At 44.8% G+C, this 9,882-nt stretch overlaps 1 protein-coding gene across 1 annotated transcript in view; it reads right to left on the bottom strand.

The window, feature by feature from the left end:
• nherf2 (NHERF family PDZ scaffold protein 2) overlaps positions 1–9,882 on the bottom strand; it is a 54,335-nt gene that overhangs the window by 20,768 nt on the left and 23,685 nt on the right. The window contains exon 3 of the mRNA XM_084318864.1: positions 4,595–4,795. Within this exon, the coding sequence (XP_084174990.1) occupies positions 4,595–4,795 (201 nt within the window). The remainder of the gene's footprint in view (positions 1–4,594; positions 4,796–9,882) is intronic.

Below are 9,882 nucleotides of genomic sequence, written 5' to 3'. Positions count from 1 at the left end.
TAGTCCCTTAGCCTGTTCGCCTCTTAAAGGCACAGTGCCGCATTTTCCATATTTCCTTGACTCTAGTGTTTTTGTGTTTTCCCTTAAAGGGACTGTGCCGCTTTTTGTTCTATAATAAATATTTGCCCTGTTTTGGCTTACTCTCATATCCGTCTTGTGTTGTGCGATTGGGGTCGGTTACAAACCATAACAGTACGACCCGACCCGTCGACGACCCCAGCCAGCACATACAGTGTATGTGAGTTAGCCCCTGTTAGTTCCCTCTAGTTCCCTCTAACCCACTCTAGCTCCCTCTAGTTCCCCTGTTAGTTCCCCTGTTAGTTCCCCTGTTAGTTCCCCTGTTAGTTCCCCTGTTAGTTTCCCTGTTGACTCCCCTGTTAGCTCCCCTGTTAGCCTCGTTAGCTCCCCTGTTGGCTACCCTGTTCCCCACAGCTAGGACTGTCCTTCCAGCTAGCTTGTTCTCCTTTGCTAGTCCAGCCCTGTCTGCTAGCCTAGCTCCGGCAGCTAGCGCAGCCTCTATGCTAATGTAGCAGTACAGCTAGCATAGGCCCTGTAGCTAGCAATGCTCTGGCAGCTACCCAGTCCCTCTGCTAGCCCCACTTTAGGTGTAGCTTCCCCTGCTAGCATGGCCCAGTTTTTTTTTTGTTTGTTGCCTTGTCTTGTCCCCTGCCCCACTGTCTGATTCCGTAGTGTTCTGCCCCGTCATGTTAGTGTTCTGACCGTCATGTTAGTGTTCTGCCCCGTCATGGTAGTGTTTTTTGGTCGCCCGGTGGCTCCCGTGGAGGGGGAGGTACTATGAGGATTCGCCTGTTCCCTGGACCTTTATTCCCTGTCTCCTCACCTCACCAGCCCCCACCCTTGCGAGAGTTTTCCCTGCCTCCTACTCTTCACCAGCCCCCACCCTTGTGAGAACTTTTGCCTGCCTCCTACTCTTCACCAGCCCCCACCCTTGGACATTCTGTTCCTCTACCTTCATGCACCTGTTGGGAGTTTGCAATCACCTCGGGAGAGTACATAGGTTGCAGACTCCCCTCCAGTCCTTGTCGGGTCGTTCTGTGTTCTGGACTCTGTGTTCGTTCTGTATCTGTATCTGTGTACACTCTGTGTTCATGGAGTTCTGTACGTTACCATCCTGTACGTTACCATCACCTGCCGCGTCTCCGGCGTGAGACGACGTGCCAGCCATCACCACCTGTCGCCGTTTGCCTGGAGTGGGACACCGTCTTCGCTCTCTAATTCTCTACGGGAGGTTTTCCAGTGTTCCCACTCCAGACGTCGAGCCGGCTCGTCATCGCTCCCGATTCCACGGGAGGAAGGCGTCTCTTCGTGATCCTCGTTCCTGGGGGTGAGGCTCGTCGTCGCTCCTTAGTATTCCACGGGAGGACGGCGTGTGCCCATCCCGTTCCCCTTGGACCCAGGCTCGTCGTCGCTCCCTAGTATTCCACGGGAGGATGGCTTGTGCCCATCCCGTTCCCCTTGGACCCAGGCTCGTCGTCGCTCCCTAGTATTCCACGGGAGGACGGCGTGTTCCCATCCCGGTCCCCTGGGACCCCCTTTGTTCTGCGCTGCCCGTCTGCAGCATCCGAGTAGGGACGAAGAGGATCTCCGTGCCAGGCCTCCGCCGTCGGGCCCCTGTCCCCGTGCCAGGCCTCCGCCGTCTGAACCCTGTCCTTTTCCCTGTAAGCAGCTCCGGCTCCCCCTCTCCAGTGCCCCTGGTCCTGGCCCTGACACTTAGCCCTGGTCCTTAGCCCTGGCCCTTAGCCTTAGTCCCTTAGCCTGTTCGCCTCTTAAAGGCACAGTGCCGCATTTTCCATATTTCCTTGACTCTAGTGTTTTTGTGTTTTCCCTTAAAGGGACTGTGCCGCTTTTTGTTCTATAATAAATATTTGCCCTGTTTTGGCTTACTCTCATACCTGTCTTGTGTTGTGCGATTGGGGTCGGTTACAAACCATAACATATTGGCTTTTTTACCGATACCGATATACCGATATTGTCCAACTCTTCATTTCCGATACCGATATCAACCGATACCGATATATGCAGGGTTTCCCCCCCCAAAAAACGGAATAATTTCAGGTAATTAACATTACATATCTCTTGTCGTGGAATTAACACAACATTATGCATACTTTTGACAATAAAAAAATCAGAATGTGTTCTTACTTGCTTACCTGGGTAAATAACGTTTTTTTCTTTTGAAAACCGATACCGATAATTTCCGATATCACATTTTAATGCCAATATCGGCCGATAATATCGGTAGGCCGATAATATCGGACATCCCTAGTAAATTTGTATTAGAGAGACATTTCACATAATCGTTGATAGCAGGGTCTAGAAGGAGGAGATATGGGTCAAGAGCGGTTGCTAGGGTGACAAGATAGGGGCCTAGCAGCCAAGGTCAGCCACAGAGAAAGTGAGTATTCGCTTAGTAGCACGCCTCAGGGAGGAACAAGCCAACATTCCTTAGTAGATAACCTACGTTCTATCTCTCCTGAGCAAGGCCGAACGTACAGAGAGACAGCCGTTGCTAGGAGAGCGAGACAGAGTTAGATTCAAGAGAAACATCACGCGAGAGAGAGAGCCATTGCCTATAGGTAATGAAAGCGAGATAACGAATCTGTCAGTAGACATTGGTAGATCGCTCTAGTGAGGCAGAGCAGAAGAGTTTTGGAAAGCGAGCGAGACGGACCGACATCAGGCCTCCTCCTCCTCCTGATGGGGAGGGGGAAGGGAAGCCACGAGGTGATAGGCCGCTAGCAGGAAGCTAGGAGAGATAGCACTTGGAGAGAGAGAGAGAGATGGAACTTTCGTTTCTTATTTCTTATACCTGTTGTTTCTTATACCTCTAAAGACTTTCAATTAGTTCATTCTGTACGAGAACCTTGGTTTATGTAAATAAACAACCGTGTTCTGATAAAGAGACGACGACTCCAGTACATTTTTGTCCGGATGCATTAACGGGGACAGTGTTACAGCCAGTAAGATCAAAACAACAAGCTAAAACAATCACTTAAACAAAATGTCACTTTAAAAAATAGAAAGTCACTTTAACACATTGAGTGCCACGCCCCTTCCGGGAAGTGACCCCTTCCGTGCCGCCCATTAAACCCATGTAAACGTAGTTGTAGTTTGTAGAGCTAAACCTATATTTTATAGTATAGCTATGGGTATAATAACGCCCTCGAGTCTCAGTGAGCTGCTTCTGGTCAACGTGCAAAAAACGGATAATTTTTTCATCCGTATATTTCCGTTTTATACCGTTTTGAATATGAACATAGTCCGGCCGCTTCTGAGCAATTCCAGGTAAAAGACACGAAAACAGCGTTTTTGTGTAATTCAATAAACACCTTGTCATTTTTCGCCTGATTATCGGATCTTCCTGAAATCCACGATAGATCATCATTATTATCCTTCGTCGTGCACGCATGCAATGTGCGTGCAACCCAACGGCAAACAGCCATACACACATAAAACACAGATAGCTTCAATAGCTGTAGAAATAAATATCAGACGAACGAACGCAAGCTTTCATATATGGTGTCCTTACCTGGTCTCTGAAGTAATGCAAAAAAATAATCCAATAATCTCATCGCCATTCCAGTTATCCACAGTGATCCTGTCTCCGACGTTGTTGGGCATTGCACTTTGCAACGGGCGGGCGGGGTCAGTAGTCCAAACCATCCCTACAAGCGTGTGTTTTGCCGGAGTGTTTAGGACCTGCCCCCACGCTGCAGCTCGGTAGGGAAAATAAACTAACCCGTTTCTAACGGGGTGCAATAATGCCGGAAGGCGTTAGAGGGCGGTATAAGACCGTCTGCCAGCTCAGACACACTCAGAACAGTATGTACAAGGTGCCCCGCTGAATTATGAATGGCAATAGCTAATAAAAGAAATACCGTGACAGAAACGTAGATCTACGTTTCCTGCACTCAGCGATCGGGCGACAGAACCGTAGATCTACATTTTTGGCAAACAATGTGTTAAAGGAAGGAGGTACTAATAGTATAGTTTAGATACATTAAGAGTTAAAATTGTAAATTGTATATTGTATAGTAGTGTATATAGGAACCAGTTTCTCAGGAACTTTTTTTTTACCATGCATATCTTGTGTCTTACCTATTTTATTTTTTCTATATTTATTTTTTTCTATGCCTATTTTTATTATTGTATTTTGCACAATCAATGCGGGCATGACCACCCGCATTTCACTGTATGCCCTGGTATGTATGTGACAAATAAACCTCTTGATTCTTGATTCTTGATCAACAAACAACAAACAAACACAACGCAGAGACTTCACAGAAGGTGATAACGATCAACGAGGAGGCTGTAAACACTGATTTCTATCAGTATGTATGGAGACTTCACAGAAGGCGATAACAATCAACGAGGAGGCTGTAAACACTGATTCTGATGTGTGTGTGTGTGTGTGTGTGTGTGTGTGTGTGTGTGTGTGTGTGTGTGTGTGTGTGTGTGTGTGTGTGTGTGTGTGTGTGTGTGTGCGTGTGCGTGTGTGTAGGTATGCTTGTAGGTCGCTTTGGATAAAAGCGTCAGCTAAATTACTAAATGTAAATGTATGTGTGTCCTGTACCTCCACCAGTCTGTCACCAGGCCTGACACCAGCCATGTCTGCGGCTGAGCCGGGGTCTACAGTGCGTATGAACTGTCCCCTCCTGGTCTTGTCGCTGTGCAAGTTGAAGCCATAACCACGCTCCCCCTTCAGCAGGAGACACAGGCGGGGGAGGAGGTCCACCGTCACCACGGGGGCCTCACACAACGTCTCCGATGGCAACTGGATAGAAACGGGAAATAGGGACGACAGGGATGTTTAGGTTTGAGATGGAACTAGAATCCTCTCTAGTGACTTAGGAGCAGGGATACAATATCTATATACTGTATAAGATATAAGATATAGTTACCGATATCCAATTTTCCCTCTGTAATGATTTCAGTACAAATGCAGATAGTGTAAACAGGTTAAACTTGATTTTCACATAATCAAGTAGTGTCACGACTGTAGAGAGTTGAAACGCTCCCCATAGCGCGGGTTCTGAAGCCCTCACTAGACAATACAATATGTAATATGACACATGTGGTAACCTTGACTTCATAATTTCATGATTTCATAATCAAAAATGTTAGATTAACCCAGAAAACTGAAAGTATCTGTAGTGATGGTAAATAGTTCATCACACAGAGACTCTCAGAGTGATGGAACAAGCAGCCATTCCAAACCCCCCCAGGAAACCGAACACCTAGACATGTGACAGTTGAGCACAGCAAGAATGGACCAAACAGCGGAAATGCCTCTGTAAGAATGTGGTTGCAATAATAGATTACAAAGTGCCAGTTTGGTAGATGGGGTTTTTTGGGATGGCTCTGGTGAATTGAATAGTATTAACCTAAGACGCACTGACTATATTGGGTTAATATTATATCAACACAAACACTATTAAGGCAGAAGACACCAGACCTCATCATGTTGAAAATCACCAGGCGACACCTCTCATGACGACATTGTTTACTCAGTCACACACCACAGAAAAACGGTGACTACAGCAGTAAAGACAGTTGTCTAACCAAGATTAGAGGTCACAGGAAACATAATTGCATTATATTAGTTTAGAAATGAAAAACAATGTTGGAATAATAAAACAAGAGTATAGTAACCTATTAGAAAAGTAACTTACAGAAGAACCAAATAGAAGGAATGTTAACATGAGTGATTCATTCAAAGGAGGCCACAGTCCAAACCCCCCTCTGGCCAAAAAGGAGGGGGCTACCCATGGCTGTTACAGACACATACGACCAGGAGACACCAAATGAGGACTGCCTGTGTTTAGATACTGGTGATTGGTGGAACTAGGTTAAGAAAAGTGAGGTCATGAAATCTATAAGTATAAAACAGTGGGTTTTGGTGAGGAAGGCCAGGCCAGCTCAACACCCGCCACACACCGTTACCCCAGGGGGTCTGAGTCTGCGTCCTCCATCACCCACCACCGACCATGGTTTCTACTTTGTCCCTATGTGAGTAAACTGTATATGGAATAATGTGATAAGATGCCTATCTTAGGCCCAGGGTTATCATGTGGTGACAGAGAAAACTATGGTCTTATTTCATTAACATAACATGACTAATATTTATGTACAATACTGTCTTTGATGTGAAAAGCCAACGAGGGCTATTGTGATTTTACCTGCATCAAATCCTTTTTGTACAATCATGTATTATGTTTGAAGTGTCCTGTGTGTAACCAATGCATTATTCCAATCTCGGCCCACGCTGCAATTAAATGAATATTGGACCATAGCTACCGGTTGTCTGGCTGTACACACTTATTCTCTACTGGCTAAATTTGGGAGCCCAGATGAGGACCATTGTTTCTATCACACTGTGATCTTTCCCTTCCTCTAGTTAACAACCTCACTACTGTGCTGTAATTAATGGATATTCATGTTGTGAATATACAACAGTTAGTGCCGTTTTTAAGACCCGTTCTGATTTGTTCACATAATGAGCATGCAGAAAAAGAACCGGGAAGTTGGGAATTTGCAGTACAGTGAGTGGCTGTCTGGAGGATGTGGGAGACGTAGGGTGAATAGGAATATTGATGGTCGTGTATAGCCACAGTAGGACCCAGGGTGGAGATGTGTATTGTTTGCTTACAGGACTGGTGGTGATGTTAGATTAGGATGTCCAAAACTGAACCTACTTATTTTGAGTTGTATTACAGTGAATGCGATTCTTTATTTTATTTTTTTTTTGATTATATAAGAGCGGCAGCCGACGAAGAGTTATTGAAATATTTGAGGGGACCGGCGTAGGAGCAGTAGGACGGAGATTAGTCATAGATAGCGGGAAGTGGGACTGTGCGTGACGTAGTGGTTCATAAGAAGGGTAAAGAAACGTAGTCAGATCTTAAAGAGTAGAATAAAAGTTCCGTGGTGAAGTACGGGGGTAGCCCGGTTCCACGAAGAGAACAGAGAACGGAGTGTAGTGTAGAATACTGAGGACCGTGGTGTAGCACAGGACAGCCTGGTTCCACGAAGAGATAAACCGGGGTAGTACAGGACAGCCTGGTTCCACGAAGAGATAAGCCGTGGTGTAGTACAGGAAATCCTGATTCCGCGAAGAGAAAAGAGTGATGAGGAATCCTTAGTTAGGAGGCGACGTGCAGGAGCGGCCTAAGTAAGGGACAGTGTACGAAGCAAGGGTTTAGTTTAGGGAAAATATTTAAGGAAAGAATGTAGTGTAGTGTATGTTCAGTGATCAATTTTTAGATGAGAAGTCGGCTTACACAAGAATCCAAGGTTAATAGCGTTGCGCCATGTAATCGATGTCTCGGTTTGTTTGTATTTGTGTATTTGTGTAAATTGTATGTGATCAGTAGCAAGCTTGACGAAGGTTGTTACGTTTTGACGTGGATCGGATCGATACTAGTCTGGAGCAAATCGTATTGGAGGTTGGAGCTAACTGGTTTAGCTTGGCGGAGAGGATGCGGTATTCTAGAGATGTTAGAGCGCCGTTGTGAAGACATTTGCGAAACGCTGTGAGAGAAATTGTTGTTAGAAGGCGAGTCGATGCGTTCGTTGCAGTGATTGGGGTCGTTTTAGTGGTTGTATATGATGCGATAGAAATTGTGTACAAGAGTAACGTGAATGACAGAAGTCGTAGGATGATGACGTCATGGTTAGTCATGGTGAATGAAAGAAGTCGCATGTGGATGACGTCATGGTGTTGAATGGAGAGTGTGTAGCGTTCACGGCGCGTGCGACCAGGCGGAGAGACGGGTAGGAGGAATGATTAATGTTGATCTGTGTAACGGCGTTGGTATATGAGAATGTTTTTAAATTCTTTTACAATAGTTTGTTCTTTTAAAGTGGGTATTTAGACATGTGTAAGTTGTTTATTGTTAGATTGGTACTGGGCGGAGTGAATGGATGTACGGATCTTGAACGTGGCGTAACTTGGGGCTTCCGGGATCGCATGGAACCTCGCGTGGAGCTGGCTAGGCTATTAGCTTGCATGCGGCGGTTTTGTGAGTTTGCGGGCGACATATGGGATGATTAGAGTATGAGAAATGGTGTTTTGGGAGTAGTATTGGACGCGGTAGGATGTCGTGCCATTTTTATGAATGTCGTGGCAGATTTTAGTTGTCGTTGCAACGTTATGGTGACGCTACTGCGCATGCGCGATACAACGTGGATCAATGCATTCGTAAATTCGCTCAGGGGACAGGAGTAACGGGTGAGAGGATATTCTATATTATGTATTATGGTTATATTTGTATATTGTGCATTGTATTTGTGTACGCGGGGTAGAGATGGGTGACTTATCAGTGGTTGGTTTAAGGGAGGAAGTTGAGGATAGGTTGTGGACGTTGTCGGAGTGTGGTAGGTTGTGTTGTTGTCTTTGATACACAGGTATATTTTTAACCAGGGGGGAATGAGAGTAAAAGATTAAAAATAGTACAGTGGAAAACATGGAATTGTTCACCCGTTTTAAATACATCATAACTTTTATTGCATACATAATACACAGATAAACGGTAGTTTGGGAGAAATAATTGAAATGGGAAAAATGTTCTACAAAGTAAAATGCAGTAGGATCGGTTTGTCACGTGTGTATGGTAGGAGGAAGAAGGAGAACTAACCACTAAAATGTTTTTATGAAATGAGTGATGCTTACATGTACATGTATGATGAGTTGATGGACGTTGCCGGTAATAGGTTAAAATTTCACAAAACTAACCTTATCAGTGGCTATTTATTGAGAAGGGAAATACTGTGTGCACTGCACAAAACAAGTGTGTACATGTGTGATGTTGTAGATTATGGGAGATAGTCGTTAGGGGAGGAAATCAATTTGGGTTTTATACTGCAAAACATTGCAGTGAGTCTATATTAAGGGAATGATTTCGTTTGCCTGTGACCGAGTTAGACACACAATTTAACTACTCTGGGTAAATGTATCATTTAAAAGTGGGAACAAAATATATACATTAAGTCTGTGGGGGAAGCAAGGTTGTTTTACACAAGGGTGTGCCCTTACCGAGGGGGGTAGATAGGTTGTAATTTTATTACTTAGATGATGTTGTGTTAAAAAAGTAATTGTTTTAATCTGTGTGACATGTACGATTGTGAGCTTAGAATAATGATGTTGTGTTTGACTGGAGTTTAAAATATAGCTTGATAAAATAAAAATGCTTGTATAGGGTATACATTGATGTTAGGAATGTTATATCTTTATTGATTGCAGAATCCTTGGGTCACAGTGAGGACAATAGTGACAGGGGGTTTGTTTAGTAGCTGTTTTGATGTAAGATTGTGTTTTAGCAGTTATTATAAATGATTTGTGTGTGTAATGACTAACCTTTTGTTGAATTTCAGGAGGGTCGATGGGTGGTAAAGCGATTTAGGGGAGGTCACGGGAACTCATAAAGAGTGACCCGGGCTATCTTTACTAAGCAGTAAACGGCCCGAGGGGGGCCAAGCAGGGAGTGAGACTGGACGCAACAGGAGAGAGGTCACAGAGGTGAAGATGCAGAAGACAGTTGTAAAGTGAAACAGTTATTTTTACAACGGGGGAGAGGTTGAGACAGAGAGCGGCTAATTTGAGAAGAGGGTAGGAGACTGTTGAATAGGAGCCAAATCAGATGAGGTTATTTACATTTGATTAGGGCGGCCTGTTTGATTGAAGGAATAACCTGGAGATAACCAGTTCTAGCAGGCTGGAGTGTCTACAGGTTGAAGAAGAGGTTCTGCTAGACCTTTTTGAGGGCAGAGATAGAGAAGAGATGGGATTAGCCTGATAATGAGTGTAGCCTGATGTGAGGAGTAGGAGAGACAGTGAGGACTGTATGGTGAGAAAGAGTGTAC

The sequence above is a fragment of the Notolepis coatsorum genome (genome assembly GCF_963971535.1).
Source record: "Notolepis coatsorum genome assembly, chromosome: 7".
NCBI lineage: Eukaryota > Metazoa > Chordata > Actinopteri > Aulopiformes > Paralepididae > Notolepis > Notolepis coatsorum.
The sequence above is the reverse complement of the archived record's forward strand: the minus strand, read 5'-3'. Positions and strand labels throughout refer to the sequence as shown.